At 39.0% G+C, this 21,192-nt stretch overlaps 1 protein-coding gene across 1 annotated transcript; it reads left to right on the forward strand.

Moving 5' to 3' along the window:
- The first annotated feature begins 5,337 nt into the window (after window positions 1-5,337).
- On the forward strand, window positions 5,338-18,384 carry kcnk1b (potassium channel, subfamily K, member 1b). Its single transcript, XM_034682682.1, has 6 exons — window positions 5,338-5,419; window positions 5,737-6,108; window positions 6,735-6,778; window positions 7,145-7,744; window positions 10,447-10,842; window positions 14,819-18,384. Exons 4-6 carry the CDS (start codon window positions 7,390-7,392, stop codon window positions 15,073-15,075), a joined length of 1,008 nt encoding a protein of 335 aa, XP_034538573.1. The 5' UTR covers window positions 5,338-5,419; window positions 5,737-6,108; window positions 6,735-6,778; window positions 7,145-7,389; the 3' UTR covers window positions 15,076-18,384.
- Window positions 18,385-21,192: the final 2,808 nt, after the last annotated feature.

Below are 21,192 nucleotides of genomic sequence, written 5' to 3' on the forward strand. Positions count from 1 at the left end.
GTCATGTGCAGTCGCAGCTACGCGGTGCCACCGTGCCACAGTCCGTGCATGTGCTTTAGTGCAACATGATAAAGTTTCCTCTGCAGAAACACTGATCACTTTCTCCTCCTTGCACAGGAAGCCTCTTTAATTAAAAACCTACAAATGTTATGATCAGGTTTCATTTTGCAAAGTTTGACCTGTGATTGTTCTCTCAACACTTCTGTCAGATTTTCATTCAGTATCTTTTTCTCAATAAAATTATACTCCATTATTATTACCTTCATACATTAGTTTATTACTGCTTTATTAAAATTATACTCCATTATTATTACCTTCATGCATTAGTTTATTACTGCTTTATTAAAATTATACTCCATTATTACCTTCATGCATTAGTTTATTACTGCCTTATTCAAATTATACTCCATTATTACCTTCATGCATTAGTTTATTACTGCTTTATTAAAATTATACTCCATTATTACCTTCATGCATTAGTTTATTACTGCCTTATTCAAATTATACTCCATCATTACCTTCATACATTAGTTTATTACTGCTTTATTAAAATTATACTCCATTATTATTACCTTCATGCATTAGTTTATTACTGCTTTATTAAAATTATACTCCATTATTACCTTCATGCATTAATTTATTACTGCTTTATTAAAATTATACTCCATTATTACCTTCATGCATTAGTTTATTACTGCTTTATTAAAATTATACTCCATTATTACCTTCATGCATTAGTTTATGACTGCCTTATTCAAATTATACTCCATTATTACCTTCATGCATTAGTTTATTACTGACTTATTAAAATTATACTCCATTATTACCTTCATGCATTAGTTTATTACTGCTTTATTTGTTGCAGGAAATGAATATGTAAGATTCTTTATCTTATAGCCTAAGGTATGGAAGCCCTGTGTAGACATGCACACACACATTTTATGAACTCAGGTTACTTCCTGTAATAATAAAATAATTCTAAGTTGATTTCTTCAGAATCAGAAATACTTCATTTATCAGTCATTACAGTTGCTCCTATACACAATAAGTAAGAATATCAAATAATATTAACAGAAGAAAGTAATTAATAAGATATGAATACAATACAATGAAAATAATGATAATACCAGTATGTACAGGAGACAGAATAAGCTCTGTAGAAAATGGTGGTCCGTCTGGAGTCTGGCTGTGGCAGCGTTGAGAACGTTGGGCGCCGTAGTCGGGTTGGCAGAGGGGGGATGTAAACAGCTCCCAGTATAACATGTGAGATCTCCCTGTGCAGATAATATGGTCGGAGGCCCACAGCGCTCTGGGTGCCGTCCCGGTCCATCGGACAGTCAGGAAGCCGTCTGGGAGATGTTGGGGTGGGGAATATCCTGATGCAGACACTTTCTTTTTCTTGAGATTGCAACTTAACGTCAGATGATCATAACTCATATATCTTGAGTTGCAAAAACACAAAACAAACAAAACAAGTAATAGGCTTCATGGAGCTCACTGGTGTGGCTGATGGAAGGCTGTAACAGTGACCAGCCTGTTCTTCCTAGATCACCATGATCCAGTTATGAAAACAAGCTTCTATATCTGAGAATAATACGATAAACAAGTCCACTATAACAGGAATCAGGGATATAGAGATGAATCAGTTCAAATGAACACTTAATGTGCCATCCCTCATTCACGTCTTTGCTCCTCTCAAAGAAACCAGGAGAAAAGACACAAAGACGAAGACATCTTTAGTTTCACAGCGTTAGTCTGAAGAGGAGTCAGGATGAAGAGCTGCTGAGCTTTCTCTCCTGTGAAAACCTCACATGTTTATTTCACATAAAGGTGGATGGAAATCTGAGTTAGGTGTAACACAAGAGACCTTTGATTACTGAGACCAGGAAGTTATTTCTCATGGCTGATTATTATTACCATGGTTTGAATGTTCTAATGTTAGAACAGATCATGGTATATAATCCCTGTGTCTCTTTATGTCACTGTGATCTGTACAATAAGACACTGCTGTACTTTATATGTTTAAATCAACTTTACTATCAAATCCAAAACAAAAAGCAAACTGCTTAAAGGGTCATCATTAAAAACTGTTGATCAGATCAGTGCAATAAATATAAAACATTGATCCGTGCAGAGCTCACTGATCATCTCACGTCTTTCATGAAATGACCTCCAGGTAGGATATACCTGTGTCCTCCTGTGTCCTCCTCTCTCCTCTATTGTCGTCTCAAGCTGCATTTAAGAAATTATAAGATCCTTCATCATGTCAGAGCGGGAACGATTTCTGGGTTTGTCGAGGAGAGAGGATGTGAGGGTGTGTAAATCAATGTAATGAGTGTTACCCTCTGCTTTCCCGTGGCGAGGAGGTATTCCTGGTCATTAATTGATCCCGTTATCTTGAGATAGAAATGTTGATTCTCCCATGATTGATGAAGTGAAAAGCACCGACAGGAGATATAATATATATTGATGCATGTCCTCTAAGGGCGTCCAGACGTGGGCCTCTCTGGACATATAAAGAATTAAAACGTAGGATATGATATCTCCATTATTATCCTATTACAACTAAAGTACTTCACTATTCAGTATTTACACAGCTCTGAATGTGTCTCATTCTTTAAATATATGCTTTAAAATCCTTTATCCTGCCTTCTGTAAACTTTCCATTCAAAGAGACTGTTGAGAAAAGAATCAGAGCTCAGGTGATACCTGAATCTTTGGCCTCACTGATTCATGAAGTACACAGTACAGTCACTGTGAATGAGTTATGATCCTGTCTGATATGATGCCACACTTTAAATCATACATTAAGTGCAGTAGGACATCAGATCTGCTGCCAGTTAGTGTTGGGATGTTTCAGTTAGTTTCTCCTTGTTAGAAAGAGGAGAGTGAAGACATTCATCTGAAGGTTTCTCTCTATCTGAGCGGACTGTAATGCTGCAAACAACACAACAGTACCAGGGGCACAATGCTGCATGATACCCTGAGTCTCTCTTCATGTGAAATCAAGTCTTTCCTTTGACTTTGCATGAATTCAGGGTCCAGCTCTACAGACTCAGACATCCTCAGTATCTGGAATCTAACTAATGGTCTAACTCCAGAGAAATGCACCCTTTGCATGATGATGGTTCTTTCTGAGTGTTTGTAAGCAAAGCAGTCTGCTTGAGTCTCTTTTTAAAACTGAATATGTCTGACCACACGAATGCTTCAAGCTGCTCCGCTCTGTTTACTTTAGAATGTCTGTCTTCTGGAGGAATTCAGCGCCTGCAAGGACGCTTTCCACGTGAAACTCAGAGAGGAATGTGGAAACTAAAAATGAGCTGCTAGAAAATTTAAGACATCACAGAGAATAGTTTTAATATGAGACCAAGAAGTACTTATGATGACCTAACTGCTGAAATAAACCACACACATAATAAGCTGTGTCTCTAACATATCATCATTTAAAGCCACAGGTCAGAGTGATAGAGAGGGAAACATTAAGGGAAGAGAAGAAGAGTTTCTCTTTCTTTATGGAGGAACTGTCAAACATGCAGGAGGTGGAAACATCAGCTAAATGAAGATGAGCCTAACGATACATGTCAGAGTTCAGCTTCTGTAGTGCATGTCACTGTGCTCACCAGTCTGCAGCTCAGGGAGTGTTATATTAGGGGTTCACGGGGCCCCCTGCTGGTGATGACTGTTGGAACAGTTGCATTATTTCTACAATGGATTCATAAATATTAAAGAGTAGCATTTCTTTAAGTCTACTTTCTATGTATTATTAATAAAATTACCTAAATGTGCTCCCTCATCCCCACACAGGGCTGGCTCTTATTATAGAGCATCAATGTTTAATAATCATTATTCTTTTTTAGGCAGTATCATTGGTAGGTTTATATATATTAAAAAAATATGTATATATTTTTAATTTCATATTTTTGATTGTTGTAATCTTTTATCTTTCATCCATCATTGTTTATCCTTTACTTAAAGCACGTTGTAATCTTGTTTTGAAACGTGCTTTATAAATAAAGATTTTTTTTTAATGATTATTATTTTGTTTAATAAAATGAAAACAAAATATAAAACGTTTAAATATTGTTTTAGAGCATGCTGCTTGTAAAATATGTTCTGTAACAAAGGGAGCTGATATCCTGATAAGAAACAAAACCACATCACCAAACTGATAACACAAATACAATATATAATATATAAAATGTTATAATATATAATAATCCTGCTCTCATCAAATCATGATGATGATCAAATCAATAAAATAAAATCAGAAAATTATTAGAAAAATAAAATAATATCATTACAATAAAATCAATAAAATAAAATCAGATAAATACCACAAAATTAAAATAAAATTAAAAATAATACGATATAATTAAATAAACCAAATAATAGAAAAATAACAGGAAAAAATAATAAAACTATACTCTGATAAAGTTCAGTGACCTTATCTGTACCATCTAAATTACAGATGAAGCCTCAGTTATGATTCATAAATGTAATTCTAAATGATCCACTCTCTGATCCACACTCTGATCCACTCTCTGATCCACTCTGATCCACTCTCTGATCCACACTCTGATCCACTCTCTGATCCACACTCTGATCCACTCTCTGATCCACACTCTGATCCACTCTCTGATCCACACTCTGATCCACTCTCTGATCCACACTCTGATCCACTCTCTGATCCACACTCTGATCCACTCTCTGATCCACACTCTGATCCACACTCTGATCCACTCACTGATCCACACTCTGATCCACACTCTGATCCACACTCTGATCCACTCTCTGATCCACACTCTGATCCACTCTCTGATCCACACTCTGATCCACTCTCTGATCCACACTCTGATCCACACTCTGATCCACTCTCTGATTTACTCTCACACACACACTCTGATCCACTCTCTGATCCACACTCTGATCCACTCTCTGATCCACACTCTGATCCACTCTCTGATCCACACTCTGATCCACTCTCTGATCCACACTCTGATCCACTCTCTGATCCACACTCTGATCCACACTCTGATCCACTCTCTGATCCACACTCTGATCCACTCTCTGATCCACACTCTGATCCACTCTCTGATCCACACTCTGATCCACTCTCTGATCCACACTCTGATCCACACTCTGATCCACTCTCTGATTTACTCTCACACACACTTTGATCCACTCTCTGATCCACACTCTGATCCACTCTCTGATCCACTCTCTGATTTACTCTCACACACACTCTCACACACACTCTGATCCCCACTCTGATCCACACTCTGATTTACTCTCACACACACACTCTGATCCACTCCCTGATTTACTCTCACACACACTCTGAAGATGAATGTGAAGTTCCTGACATCATCACAGCTGATCTCTCTGCAAACACTGCCTGAGGCCAGAACAGCTTCACCTGGTGAGGTCCTGAACCTGTTTGAGGGCACATGCCACACATTCTTATATTCACACTGATTCACCAACACTCCCTCTGAGTCTGTGATAGTTATTATTCTATTTATTCTATGATGTTTTATTTATTAAAAACATACTAACTACTTTATTTTACTGGAAACTGACAATATGAATGATTTAATGATCTGTTAGTTTCAGATTCATTAACTTTCTTTGTTTATTTTATATAAATATATAAATATAAGTTGTTCTATTACAGCTCAATAAATCATTTTAAACATTAATATTAATGAACCCGTTTATTGTTTCTTCCATCTGCAGCTTGATGGGCCGGTTTCTCCTGAGGCCACCAAACAAAACAAACTCCACCCCCCTGAATGTCTCCTTAATGATCCTTCTTGTGTATCGATCACAGACTGTCACCTCACCTCCCTGTCCTTACAGAGGAACAGAGTCATTCCAGAGTCCTTAAAGAGGAACAGGCGTGGACTCGGATCAGGCGTGGACTCGGAACACAAAGACTCTCTGACGCTTTTCAATCGCTGTGAATTGAAACCGAAAAAAACACGACGCACGCCCATAGACTGTGTAACGCACGCGCACGCGCACGCCCGACCTACCTGGAGGAGGAGAGACGGGGAAGTTCTGACGTCACACGGCCTTTGTCGCCTCCACATCACCTGATGCCTTCAGGTAACATTTGAAGCTCGGAAATATGAGCACTACATTCAGGAGTCTTTCCAGTGATAATGACTGATATAAAATCACACAATGACAGAGTTAATATAATCTTTATATTTATACTGTTCTTTTTTATTTTTAACCTCACTTTGAAAAAACTTTTAGACCGGATGTTGCTGCTTGGTTCTGCATCATGAGACTACTTTATACCCTCAGAGTCACTGTGTGGTCTTTTGAATGACTTATCTCGGCCTCTCTTGTCAAATATGTCTATATTAGTGTATTTTTCAACATGGAGTAATAATAATAATAATAATAATAATAATTTTATTTATGGAGCACTTCAGTTACAAAGTGCTTTAAATCTGCAGCAAAATAAAACAGGCAGCTAATAAAAACACAGTCAAGATAAAGAAATAAAACATATTTTAAAAGACATAACATTTCATTTTAATTTGATGCTCAGACCATGATCACATGGTTGAAGTACAGCAGATCTTACTGAAACAAAGGAAGAACATTCTTCAGAAAAGCCTCTAATTTACAGATAAGTTTGATCTGATTGCAAAAGTAGAATTAATTTAAACAGAGGGATGTTGGTAATAACACCTGGGTATGAACCTCTCTCTATTATTCAGAATGCTTGTGTTCCTGCATCGCCCACACGATCATCATGACAAAGGTAACCAATCTTTTTTATCCAGGCCTTTATATCTCAAAGAACTCTAAAGGAATACAATTCTTTTAAACTATATTTCTTATGATGGTCAAAATAAATAAAGTTAAATTTAGGAGTAATTTCCTTTTAGCCCTGAACTGCATTATTTCTTTTATAACGTTTATGACCATTGTTTAAGTTTTATTTTATTTTATTCTTATTATATCTTCTCCTTTTAAATTATTTTTATTTTCTGGTATTTAATTGATTGATTTCATTTTAATTGATTGTATTCTATTTTTATAAAAGTATATCACAGTCCTCTATCTTGTTTCAGTCTTGCATCATTTCATCTGTTGTTGTTTTCTGTCTCTGTTCTTTGTGAAGCAGGCTTGAATGAAAGGAGCTTATAAATAACAAAGAGTTGAGTTGAGAGTTGATGGTCATATTTCCGAGTGTACGTGAACGCCTCCAGAGCCACAGCAGGTTTCGTTGAGGGGGAAGAGCAGTGTTGTCGTTATCAACATCCCTCACTGAAGGATCCACTCGGGTTATTTCTCACAGGAGCCTTTTTAATGATCCACGCGTGTGCGTAATTCCATCCAGAGAACCAGTGCGCGTAAAAAACAGGAAGAATGCTCCAGTCTCTCGCCAGTAACTCGTGTGTGCGGCTGATCCAGAGTCACAAATCGACGTGGTATTTCGCATCTCTAGTCTTGGGGTACATCCTTTATCTCATCTTCGGGGCTGTGGTGTTCTCCTCGGTGGAACTGCCCTATGAGGACCAGCTTCGTCAGGAGCTGAGGGCCATAAAGAAACAGTTCCTCCAGGAGAACGAGTGCCTGTCCGAGGAGCGTCTGGAGAGGTTTCTGAAGAAAGCCCTGGAGGCCAGTAATTATGGGGTTTCCATCCTCAATAACGCCTCAGCCAACTGGAACTGGGACTTCACCTCTGCGCTGTTCTTCGCCAGCACGGTGCTGTCCACTACAGGTGAGGGTCTGTCACCTGAGGGTCTGTCACCTGAGGGCTGAGCAGGAGGGGGATACAGCACCCTGATGGATTACCACATAAATTATGAGTTTAGGCTATATACTCCACTATCTGTGTTTTCTTCATCTTATGACTACTGATTAGAATTTATAAAAACATGAGGCCTGTTGTGTCTAATGTGTACCTGGGCTTCTATTAGGCCAAACACACCTGATCTCAAAGGGCCTTTAAAATCCTTTAATTTATATATCAGCTTTCATACATTCAAGCATGCAGCACACAGAGCTTCCCTAAAGAACACAGACAGGAAACAACACGTGGAGAGGAAAGTGAAAATATTAAAAACTAAAACCATCAAATCAATAAAATCAAATCAGAGAAGTGTCAGAACATACAATAAAAGAAAATCATTACAATAAAATCAATTTAAAAAAAATGAGAAAAATATCAGAACATACAATAAAATAAAACAAAATCATTACAATAAAATACAATAAATACCAGAAAAATGAATAAAAAATTAAAAATGATAAAATAGAATAGAATAAAATAAAATAAACTAAATGCTAAAACAGTGGACATATTGGTAATCAGTCCAGGGCTAAAAGGAAATGACTCCAGGTTATAAAACAGATTAAAAAAGTGAGTCTGAAGTTTACAGACATCCAGAGAGCTCACTGTTTTAAACTTCCATTAACATTAAAGGTTGATAATGATATTAATGATAATCAGGGGGTGATTACTGTAACAGTAAGAACTACAGTTTGTGATCATATTAATAATTTAAGTTCCTTTCTTTATTACTTTTATAACCCAATATTTCCACAAGGCCATGAAGCTATTTCTGTCCAAGTCACATTTTATTTGTAGTTAAAACAAACTCTCCATCTTCATACAGGAGCTGAAGCTGTGTGTCTTCCTTTCATTAAGCTTGTATGCATTCCCTCCTCTCTGACTGGACTGTTGTTTAAATTTAACAGTGAGGACTTAACAACATATGGAACAGTTAAAAGAGGTGAATACTGAGGCAGACTGGGTCATGAAGGGAGAGTAGCTCTCCGTCCTGAGCAGCCTTTCTGAACATGACTTCATGACTAACCCTGACCCTTATAGGAGCAGCAGAGTATATATTTCACACAGAAGCAGACTTTAATGGTTTAACCTCTGTTGGGGGAAGAAGCACACACACACTCTCTGTAAACATCATGCTCTTCTTCTTCCCCTGCAGGCAGGAACAAACCCTCCAAACACATTGTCTTGTGTGTTTTGTCTTACGACATGAGGACGGTTTGAAACTGTGAGCAGGAGAGTTTTCTGTTATCTTCAGCGCTCAAAGGATCGTGGTTACAGACGCATGTCAGTCGGGACACCTTGAGAACTTTAGTCTGACCACGTTTATCCGTTATCTGATGTTTCAACACACGCCATTACCTGGCAGAGCAGGGCTGCTTGGTTCTGTGAAAGTCTTATATTATGAGCCTTTAGTAAAATCATTGATGGCTAAGTTTGGACAGATCAGTTTCTTTCTTTTATTGATGAGTTTTAAAGATTGAAACCACCTCTGTTTCAATCCTGAACCAGGTCTCATTAACTTTAATACTGTATCACAGAGAGCAGGGCGCTGACCCGTGTGCAGCCTTATACATTAATCTGACTCCAAACAGAAGTACCTGCTCTGCATGATGAAAAGCAGAAGTTGAAAGTATTGTTGGGGATTTTTACACAAGCAGACCTCTGTATGCTGTTTCCTCATTTACATGCTCTGAAAGTGAGCGGTGGTATTTTTAACTCTCTGTTGCGTTCACTTCACAGGGGCATGTTAGGTTTTTACAGCATTACCTTCTGCAGACAAGCATTACATAACTTCAAGGGTGTTCTCCATTATCATGCTCCAGCATGTCATCTCATGAGACCTTTTAGTGCCACTGAATTTTTATTAAAGCCTCAGAAAACAGGTTTAGGTTTCCTATGTTTGCAATGATGTGAGGATGTAGAGACAGAATCAAGTGTGAGCAAAAAAGGGAAAAATGTCATCAACAGTTGAGAGAGTTGATCTGTGAAATGTGTTCTACTTTTCTTGCATAAACTCTACAGCTGACTTTTCCCCAGCTCTGAAGTCTGAGACATTAGGAGTGTGAACTCGGTATGATCCTGTGGTCCAGTCCAGCATGCAGTAGATGTTATGTAGGGTCAAATATTTATAGATAGAAAGGTGAGCATTTATTATGCCTATGCTACAGAAGACCAACACGTCTTGTTTTATGGAACCTCTTATCTCCTTTTCAACAATTATAAACATAAGATAAGATAAGATATGACTTTATTGATCCCCAGGGGGGGAAATTCAGTTGTTACAGCAACCCAGACATAAATACAATCAAGAAAGAAGTTTCAAGAAGTAAAAATAAAAATAAAATAAAATAAAATAAAATAACATAAAATAACAAAAGTAAAAATAACAATAGATAAATAAAGCTAGAACACAATTTAGATATATACAATGTTACAATATCCACCCAGTGTCGATACCAGAGACAACATAAACACATAAATCAATAAATGATCTCTCCTCCATTCTGTATGAAAGTGTTTGTTTTATTTCTTGAGTTGAATGTTTGAACTGTTCCTTTAATCCTCCCCACACGTTTCAGCTCTGAGTGTCTTCATTAAACGTTCTCTGTGTGATCGTTGTTTCTCTGCAGGATACGGTCACACGGCGCCGCTCTCTGACGGTGGAAAAGCCTTCTGCATCGTCTACTCAGTGATCGGCATCCCCTTCACCCTCCTCTTCCTCACGGCCGTGGTGCAGAGGATCATGGTGTACAGCACGCGGAGGCCCGTCATGTACTTCCATCAGCAGTGGGGCATTTCAAAGCCCCTGGTGGCCATCGTCCACGCCTCTCTGCTCGCCATGCTGGCCGTCTCCTGCTTCTTCCTCATCCCCGCCGCCATCTTCTCAGCGCTGGAGGATAACTGGAACTTCCTGGAGTCTTTCTACTTCTGCTTCATCTCCCTGAGCACCATCGGCCTGGGAGACTACGTACCTGGAGAGTCCGTCAATCAGAGGTTCAGGGAGCTCTACAAAGTGGCCATCACTGGTGAGGACTGGTTTTACATGTAGAGCACGCTGTAAGGCCTCAGGCTGAATCTGACTCAGGTGTTAGAGGTGCAACTGTTTGAAGCTGTCCTATAAATACCCTGAATCATATATAGACAGTATAGCTAAGTGGCACCATGACAACCACACAGTTATTATTTATAGAGCCAGTTATTCTCAAAACAAGGACACGTTTCTCAGAGGCTTCCACAGTTCCTGTTTCATGTTATAAACTCCATGGATGTTAATGTTCACTTTGTTTGCACAGAAAAAACAACATGGATTTTATCACCTGAGTTATAAAGCAACCGTCCGAGGGGGAACGCCCGTGAGGCCTGTATGTAAACATGATGCCGCCATGTGCAACCTGTACTTCAGAGACTGGCTCAGTGTGTTTCAGTTAATACTCCCTATTTCTGAGTATTATTATCTAATGATTAACTGATGTGGGAATGTCACATATGGAGGATTTATGATGGTGAACGTTGACCCACCTGAGTGTGACATAATCAGCTGCTGCACTTCTTGACTGGAGAGTTATGTAAAAGTAGACTATAATAGGAACAAAATATTAAACAAAGACTCAACACATGTAGAGTTTAAGTAATGATGATAATACTAATACATTTTATTTGTTACACACTTTACATTCAGAAACAAATCTCAACATGTCACTGAAACAAGCTAAAATAAAACAGGGTTTAAAACAGACGATAGACACTTATTAAACACAGGGTGTTAAATCAAACAGATAAGAACCAGGGAGATGCCCTTCAAAAGAGGAAGGGTTTTTGGTTCTTCTTTGAAGGAGTCTGTGGTTTAGGGGGCTCTCAGGTGGTCGAGGAGGGGCAGCAGAGGAAAAGGCCCGGTCTGGTTCGAGGGCAGTGGAGGCGGTTGGTGTTGGTGGAGCGGAGGGTTCTTGTGGTGGCCTGTGGGTGTAATAGTTCTTTCCAGTATTTGGGGGCGTTTCCATGGATGCACTGATGTCTCAGCAGAGAGATTTTGAATTCGATCCTGATTTAAACCGGGAGCCAGTGAAGTGATTGCAGGATGGGTGTGATGTGTTCATGTTTAGGCACTCTCACTCTCATCAGGATCCTGGCTAAGCAATTCTGGGTGAACGTCAGCCTTTGAAGGCTTTTGCCAGGGATCCCCATGAGGAGTGCGTTACAGTAATCTAGCCTAAGTGCTGTTGATTCCCAGAATACTGGATAAACAAGAAATGAGTCAGATAGAGTTTGAATGGAGGAAGTGGCTTCATCTCAGCTTTCCTCACATTAAAATTCAAATCAATCAATCAATCAATCAATCAATCAATCAATCAATCAATCAATCAATCAATCAATCAATCAATCAATCAATCAATCAATCAATCAGACTGTATTTGTAAAGCACTTTTCATACAATGATATAGTAACACAAAGTGCTTAAAGGCACTATGAGGAGTTTTTCACCAGCTGAGAAACAGACTGACACCAACACTGATGCCTCTTTATGACCTTTAGAAGCAAACAAAACCATAAACAACAACACTGATACCTTCTCTGTTGTTATTTTTAATGCCTTAAACCACTCAGAGGGAGGAGGTGTCAGACCACATGATGACATTTGACTTTAGAAACATCCTTTTTCGCCTGTTTTCATGGTAAATAATCACATAGAGTGATAAATCTGTTTAAAGACAGCAGGGTGAGGTTCTTGTTGAAAACACTACGTTTGCATGTACAGAACAAGAGATAAGAGGTATCACTTTGTCCACAAGGGGGCACCAAAATTGTCAAAAGTTCCTAACAGCAGCTTTAATGCACTTAATGTAAAAAAAAATCCACTCAAAACTGTTGTAGTTTTGCTGCCCTCTCAAAGACAGTAAAGAATATAAGTAATGATTAAAAAGTAGGTCACTGTAAACCTGATCAATAAAACTCTAACATGATTCAAAGTAACCGGGTCATTAAACTGATCCTTTACTTTCACTCAACGCTCACCTCTATAAAATGGTTCAGTTGTGATATCTATCAGTGTAGCTTTTTCACACTGTGTGTATTTATAACCTGCTGTTTGCTGCTGGTTAACATCATGTTGACTACTTGTATAAAGGTCTATTAATGCATCTTATTAGATAAGACAGCATGCTCTGGTGCAGAAGGGGAAGTGGAGCTAGTCAAATGAGGGATAGTAAGGCGTTGATTTCATTTCCTGAGAGGTGGTGCCGCTCTCTGTCAGAGCTAACGACGACCACAAGTAGATTTATAACAAGGAAATACAGAATTCACAAGATGTGTGTGTGTATGCGTGTGTGTGTGTGTGTGTGTGTGTGTGCGTGTGCAGAGAACAGCAGACACACTTGTACAGCTTCCTCTGTGAGAAAGAGCTGGTCTGTATCGGAGGTGAAGTCTCTGTGATCTGTCAGGACGTTGGGATCAATGAAACAGAAGAGATGAACTCAGTCAGACACAAATAATAAACAGCTTGTGTCATTGCTAAAGTGTTAAATCTTTGGTTTGCCTTGATTTATGAGCAGCTTTAGCTGCAAGAAGTAGTTTCATTATTTGGATTTAGGGACCAGCGCCTGTCTTTATACATTCACTAAGTTTTTCCCTTTCCAAAGAACATGCCTCAGTGCAACCTGAGACTTCCTGCAGATCTATTCATGTGGAGAAGGGGATCTTAATTAAGTTTTAACAGTTTTTAAATCAAACAAAAGAGACCCAACATGACCCTGATTGTGCTTTTTACCCACTACTATTCAAACCATACAGGAAACAGAGCTCACATGATATCTGTGAGGTGGTTTCTGTCACATCTCTGGGTTTTGGGTGATTGCCTGAGGTTGTGAAGTGTTGGCATGATGTTTGCATGAAGCAGGTGAGAGTCAGTGAAATAATTTACAGCTGGCACTGAGTGGCTGATATTTTAGGGCGTTTCCATTAATGTCTGAACTGTTCCTTTATTTTTTTGACCCACATAAACTCTGTTTCTTTTTAACACTGCCCCCTTGTGTCAGCTCATCCTAACAGCAGGGTTCAGGACAAAAGGGAAGAGATGAATGCTGCAATCATTAAAAGAGTTACTGTTTAAATATATCATCATTAACAGCTGCTATTGCTGCAAAATGTTTACAGTTCTGCAATAATGCATGCTATACAAATTATTAACCTATAAAATAACACTTTAATTTTAAGTAGAGCTAAATGAATTTACTTCAAGGCTGACAGAGGGTGAATGTCTGCAGTGTTTGAGATGAGGTGTTATTAAGTGAGATGAAAATCAATCAGACTTTATTTATAAAGCACTTTTCATACAATGACATTGTAACACAAAGTGCTGAACATAAAAACAACTTCAAATAGAATAAATTAATATATATATATAAAAAGACCCCCGACCCCAAACCCACCCCACAACCCTGAGGTTAAGAACATGATATATGCAACAATAATAATAATAAAATAAAATAAAATAAAATAGATAAATAAATAATTTAAGTTGCTGAATGAACTGAGGAAACGCTCTCAGGATATCTTAATGAGGAAACACTGGAGGTAAAATAAAATGTTAAAACTCAACACAGGAAATTTAAATCACCAAAATAAAATACATTTCTAAGATAATAAAACACTAAAATATTAAACCATTAAAAGAACATAAGATGCCTTACTTAAAATAAATAAATAATTAAAATAAAAAGTGACTAAAATCTGAACTAGAGAATAAATAGATAGATGTTGTAAGGTGAAATAAAACTGTTATAGAATAAAACTCAGTTAAAAGTGAGACTAAAAAGCTTATACAGTTAGGGGTTTGTTGCCATATGGGTTTACATACATTAGGAATGAGTCAGTTCTTTCTTGTTGCTGACAGTAAACAGAGAAGAGAGACAACATCAACAGCAGAACGACTACAGTAAAACACATTTGTTGTTCTTTTCCCCCCCGCTGTGTTTCCCTCCTCTAACTCCTCTGTGTTTCTGTCTCCAGTCTACCTGATCCTGGGTCTCATCGTCATGCTGGTGGTGCTGGAGACCTTCTGTGAGCTGCAGCAGCTGAAGCAACTCCGGAAGATGTTCTACCTGAAGAAGGAGAAGCCTCAGGACCGCCTGGCCATCCTGGAGCACGATCACCTGTCCTTCACCACCGTGTCCAAAAGAGCCTCGGCCCAGAGCGAGGACAAAATCCAGTCGTTCGTCGGCGTCCCAACTCTGGTGACTCCCAACGATGATCCCATGATACAGTAGAGAAACACATCTGCAATGAATGATGACAAAACAACAAGAGAGGGGTTTAATGCACATGAGACTAGAGATGACAAGCTGCAGGCTTTCTGCAAACAAACACAGTTAGACTAGTTCAGAACAAGCAAACAATCTGCTTCACCAAAACACAACATAGAGCTCCTCAGCAGAGATTAGATTCATGTGCATTATAATCAGCAGAGATCAGATTCATGTGCATTATAATCAGCAGAGATCAGATTCATGTGCATTATAATCAGCAGAGATCAGATTCATGTGCATTATAAGGGAACAAAACCATATTTAACAAAGCAAGGGAAGATGCTGTATTTATGACTCTCAGGAGCCAGGCTCCTGAAGGAGCTGTGTTATTTATTCTGTAGGAACAATTTAAAGAGTGGTCTCTTAAATCTAACTGACATAGAAATAGGACAATTCACCGTCGTGTCTCTGAAAATATTACATCAGGATGTATTTAGAGGTAGAAATGCTTGATACGATGTGGAATGTACATAAGCCAGGTCGATGTTTAAAGATGTACAGTGTAGTGACGTGTAGAATCAAAACATCTGTTCAAAATGAGTCAACATCAAACATCAACACACACAAAGAGACTCCAGATATTCAGTCCATCTCGTGAACATTGAACGGACAACACGCAGTGTATCCTGAGAGTATGGCGGCTTCAGTGTTTAGAAACGCAGCGCTGCGTCTCAGAGAGTAGTTTAGACTCAGTGTGTGTTTGGAGCATCAAGAACTGTTCTGGTTGAACTCCACGTCGTCACATTTCATTGTGAGGAAAAATACGTGTCTGCAGATGTGAATGTTTCCTCAACATGTCACTATTCCAGAGTGGTTCATGCGTGATGATCGTGAGTGTGAAGTGGACTGTGTGAAAAGCAGAAGTGAGGTTAGCCTTACTTGAAAAAAGGGAACCACAGAGAGCCTCACTGCCCTGTTTCATTTCACAGTCCACACCAAGAGCTCAGTTTGCACATGTGCTGTACATGCACACATGTCCACATGTATACATGCACACATGTACACATGTACACATGTACACATGTACACATGTACACATGTACACATGTATACATGCACACATGTACACATGTACTCATGTATACATGCACACATGTACACATGTACACATGTACTCATGTACTCATGTACACATGTACACATGTACACATGCACACATGTACACATGTACACATGTACACATGCACACATGTACACATGTACACATGTACACATGCACACATGTACACATGTACACATGTACACATGTACTCATGTACACATGTACACATGTACACATGCACACATGTACACATGTACACATGTACACATGCACACATGTACACATGTACACATGTACACATGCACACATGTACACATGTACACATGCACACATGTACACATGTACACATGCACACATGTACACATACACACATACACACATACACACATGTACACATGTACACATGTACACATACACACATGTACACATGTACACATGTACACATGCACACATGCACACATGTACTCATGTATACATGCACACATGTACACATGTACACATGCACACATGTACACATGTACACATGCACACATGTACACATGCACACATGTACACATGCACACATGTACACATGCACACATGCACACATGTACACATGTACACATGCACATATGTACTGAAGGCTGACAGGCGCACAGGACCAACACGTTTCATCCATTGAAACAGAAGATATTTTAGTACGTTGCTTTTATTCTGGCTGATCTGGAAAGTCTTGATAATTGCGTTGAGCGAGACGCTGAACAGAAATTTGTATTAATTGAATGTAGAAATGTATATTTTTCAAAAAGTGATGAGGGAGTTTTGTTAGTGAAAAATGAAGTCAAAGTAGTTCTAGAGAAACGGAACCTTTAACTGAACCGACCCGTCTATCATATCCGTTTTTAAACTGCTCATCACCCAGGATCCTCACCGGGAAGAGAAACCAGTTCTCTACCTTCATGTTTATATGACAGTAACATTGCACTCCTCTGTGTATTACAGATTTATATCAGAATGAAAGATGTTCAGTTTGTCCGTCCTCCTCTCCTCGCCGCCCGCTCACAGTGTAGCCACTGCTCATGCAGACTTTCTGTTCTTGTACTTTTTGGTATATTTTAAATAAGGCGTGCATTTTAACCCTTTCTCCTCCTCTTTACCGAGCTGAATGACTCACCTTATTTACCTGTGCTTCATCAACACACACAGCCTCAGACTTTCTGAAGTCTTGAATGTAAAGTGGTGAGCTTTGGTGAAGTGTTCATACTGCTTAGCTTTGATTGTGTCGTCATCTAAGTCAGGGGTTCCCAAAGTGTGGGTCGCAAGACACAAAGTGTGGGTCGTGACCTTTCTTCCAGATTGTTTTTTTTTTTTAAAGTTATCTAGAAATATTAAATTTTACCCTTTACAGTAAAGAATCTCGACAACATTAGAAGCTAACCTTGAAATAAACCCTTGTAAATATAAAGTGTAATGAGTTTTCTGCCTTTCTTTGTTTCCAGATGTCTCCTAAGTTTAGAGTTAGTGAACAGTTAATGATCTAAAGCATCAGTAGCAGCAGGTTCATTCAGAACACACAGGAAACACAGACACATGCTCATATAGGGAGGGTCACTTTCTGCAGACCAGCTAAATGAAGACACCTTAAATCACTTAGAGGGACAGTGGGGGTCACAAGTCTTTGGAACCTTTTATTTTGGGTCGTGGGCTGAAAAGTTTGGGAACCCCTGATCTCAGTCACTCATCAGTTGATCATGTTACATGTTAAACATCTGTAGGATTTGATGTTTCCTGAACAGTGTAGGTCTTTATTTAAACTGTGAAGCATCAACACTGTTCAGATTATCCACTGAGATAAAAAAGGACTTGAATTTTCACAGGTTGTGATTTCTCTTTAAAGGTTTCCCTGTTTTTAGACGGCTTGGTGTCGACGCTTTAACCCTTCAGTGTTTGACTTGAAATTGAAATCTGTCATGTTATGTAAAGTTCTGTTCAGGGAGTGAAAACTGTGTGAAGAACAAGAAACAGAAGCACACTGACGTTATTTATTTATGCTGACACGGTTAGAATTACAAATCTTTCTGTACATAGGTCTTCAGTTGATGTTTGAGTATTTAAGTGTTACATGTTTGAACAGCTGTGTCATGAAGCATCAAGGCTGTATTTTAATTTGATCTCATCACAAGAAGGGAATCCATGAGCTGTAAAATATCCATGTGTCTTAAATAAAGTGCTGGTTCATTATTACCTGATGAGACTCTGATTTCCTCCTGCTCTGTTTCTGTATATCTGCACCTTAAAGTAGTTAAATGAGATGACACAGTAGGAGGTCATTGGATTTTTAATTATGGATTCCAAACTTTTATACAAACACGAATTCACATGAATGTGACCGTTTAGGATATGTCCACCTGATCATCACTAAAGAGCGTTAGTTGATGTTAGAGATGGAAAGATATTTATTCCCAGTATGAGATTAAGAGGATTGTTTTCCTTAGAGTATAATCTGCATAGTAGACAAACTTCAGTTGGCACCATGTAAAGAAGATTCATTAGTATCAGGAGGAGGAGGTTTATGATGAGAACCTGAGAGACCAACAGAAGCTGTTTCCATTAAAGGCCCCCTAAAGAAAGAGTGACGGACTCTTCTTCCTCTTGGGGTTTTATGGCGGTTCACATCAATAACTTGCACATTACTGCCACCTACTGGATTGGATTGATATTACAGTGCAACATATTTACACCCAGGCCCAATCTCAATGTCCTCCCTGAGTCCTGAGTCCTGAGCCCTGAGCCCTGAGCCCTGAACCCTGAGCCCTGAACCCTGAGCCCTCAACCCTGAGCCCTCAACCCTGAACCCTGAGCCCTCAACCCTGAGCCCTGAGCCCTGAGCCCTGAGCCCTGAGCCCTGAGCCTTGAACCCTGAACCCTGAGCCCTGAACCCTGAACCCTGAACCCTGAGCCCTCAACCCTGAGCCCTGAACCCTGGCCCTCAACCCTGAGCCCTGAACCCTGAGCCCTCAACCCTGAGCCCTGAGCCCTGAGCCTTGAACCCTGAACCCTGAGCCCTGAACCCTGAACCCTGAGCCCTCAACCCTGAGCCCTGAACCCTGAGCCCTGAGCCCTCAACCCTGAGCCCTGAGCCCTGAATCCTGAGCCCTGAGCCCTCAACCCTGAGCCCTGAGCCCTCAACCCTGAGCCCTGAGCCCTCAACCCTGAGCCCTGAACCCTGAGCCCTCAACCCTGAGCCCTGAGCCTTGAACCCTGAGCCCTGAACCCTGAACCCTGAACCATGAACCCTGAACCCTGAAATAAACAAAAGCAACACCTATAATCCAAATAAGGTTTTTCAGAATGATATCAGACCCTGGTCCTCTCTGTGGGCATAGGTTCCCCTCATGTTCCCTGGTCTCTGGGGAAAGTTCCTCCCATGGAAACATAGATAAAGATCAGGGGCGCTGTAGCTCAGGAGGAGAGCTGGCTATCTTTTGATCAGAGAGCTGGAAGTTCAATCCTCAGCTGTGGACTTTAGCAAGACACTAAACCCTTGAAATGTTCCCGCTGGCATAGACGGTGAATGCATCCATACGGAAGTATCGCTAACAGTCTCTGCCATGAATATGTGATTAAATCAACCTGTGATGCCTTCATTTCAAAGCTTCAGAGACCATTTAACTGAAAGGGGAAGTATTGATTATCTCACTTTCTAACGCCTCTAAGTTTAATGTGTGTCGCCTCCCAAGACAAAGCAACACCAGTTTAGCTCACCTGGTGAGGACTTGTTATCAGAAACGGACCCCTCATGCTCTGGGTTTGAGTCCCGGGCCAAACAGTTTTACCATTATAATAATAATAAATAATAATAATACATTTTATTTATATAGCGCTTTTCACAGAACTCAAAGACACTTCACAAATAGCACACAATAAAAGACACAATAAAAGAAACAAAATAGAAACACAGTGGATATAAAAACATTATAGTCCATTATTATTTTCTTTTCTTGCAACACTATTTAAAAAAAGGATGTCTTCATTGTTGGATGTGACCATGTAAGTTACCCAGGGGCTCCTGATGAGCTTACCTCTTAAAGCCTTGACAGTGAAAGTGCAAAGTCAGTAGTAGCCTCCATGTTACCAACTGTTTGCTCATCCACCCCTTGGTTTAGATCTCATCCCAGCAGGGTTCATGTTACCATTGTAGCCTATCCATAACATTTCTGTCTAACAGTAATGACTTAGGGAAACATGTGTTTTTATTATTTAATGATTTTATGGTTTATTGCTTTGATGCTTGTTTTAATACTTCTGTTGGATAATAATATGTTCCTAATTACTGCTCACTGCTTTAAAAAATGTTTGTTAAGGGCTTTTTAATTTGTTTTGAAAGGCACTATATAAATCAAGTTATTACTATAATTATTAATATTAACATTCGTATTAATATTAATAATTAATAATAATATTAATCAGCTCATTCAGAAAAGTATAGGTTAGTGTCTCGTGAATGTTGTGTTATTATTTGTTGCATAATTGAATTTATGTTATCAGACTTTAATGTAATTTTAGTTAAGGTATTTTTATGTATTGTTGTGTACCACTATGCATTGTATTATTATTGCATGGTCCAGCTGACGTTGTTTTATTAATTGCACATGTATTTATTGTATTTTAATGATTTGAGAGCACCTTTTCATAATTTTTCCACTGAAAGGGAACCAGAGAAGACAATTCCTAATGTTTTATCAACTACTTTGTCCTGTGTTTTTTTCTAAACATACTGTTTTTATTTTATCTTTGTTTAATTTTGATCTTTTGAGGGAGCCTTTTTAACATCTGGCAAGGGACTACGGATGTAAACTAGCCTTTTGGCTAACTCTGGCATATTTACAGAAGTGTTAATTAATATGTATGGTCCTTTTAAATAATAAATAAATACAACAGAATCCACTGAGGGCACTTCCCCCCTCTGAGTACACCACTGCCACTCTGTATTGTATAACATTGTCTCTCTGACGTTGTTTATTATTATTAATTGTGCTTTTATTTATTGTCTTTAT

Source organism: Notolabrus celidotus, chromosome 4 (assembly GCF_009762535.1).
Source record: "Notolabrus celidotus isolate fNotCel1 chromosome 4, fNotCel1.pri, whole genome shotgun sequence".
NCBI lineage: Eukaryota > Metazoa > Chordata > Actinopteri > Labriformes > Labridae > Notolabrus > Notolabrus celidotus.

What these genes read in the sequence shown, in the direction of transcription:
- kcnk1b (XM_034682682.1), top strand. Translation starts at nt 7,390, where the DNA reads ATGCTCCAGTCTCTCGCCAGTAACTCGTGTGTGCGGCTGATCCAGAGT. An exon ending in CACGGTGCTGTCCACTACAG is followed by an intron (nt 7,745 to 10,446) that starts GTGAGGGTCTGT and finishes GTTTCTCTGCAG; the next exon opens with GATACGGTCACACGGCGCCG. An exon ending in CTACAAAGTGGCCATCACTG is followed by an intron (nt 10,843 to 14,818) that starts GTGAGGACTGGT and finishes TTCTGTCTCCAG; the next exon opens with TCTACCTGATCCTGGGTCTC.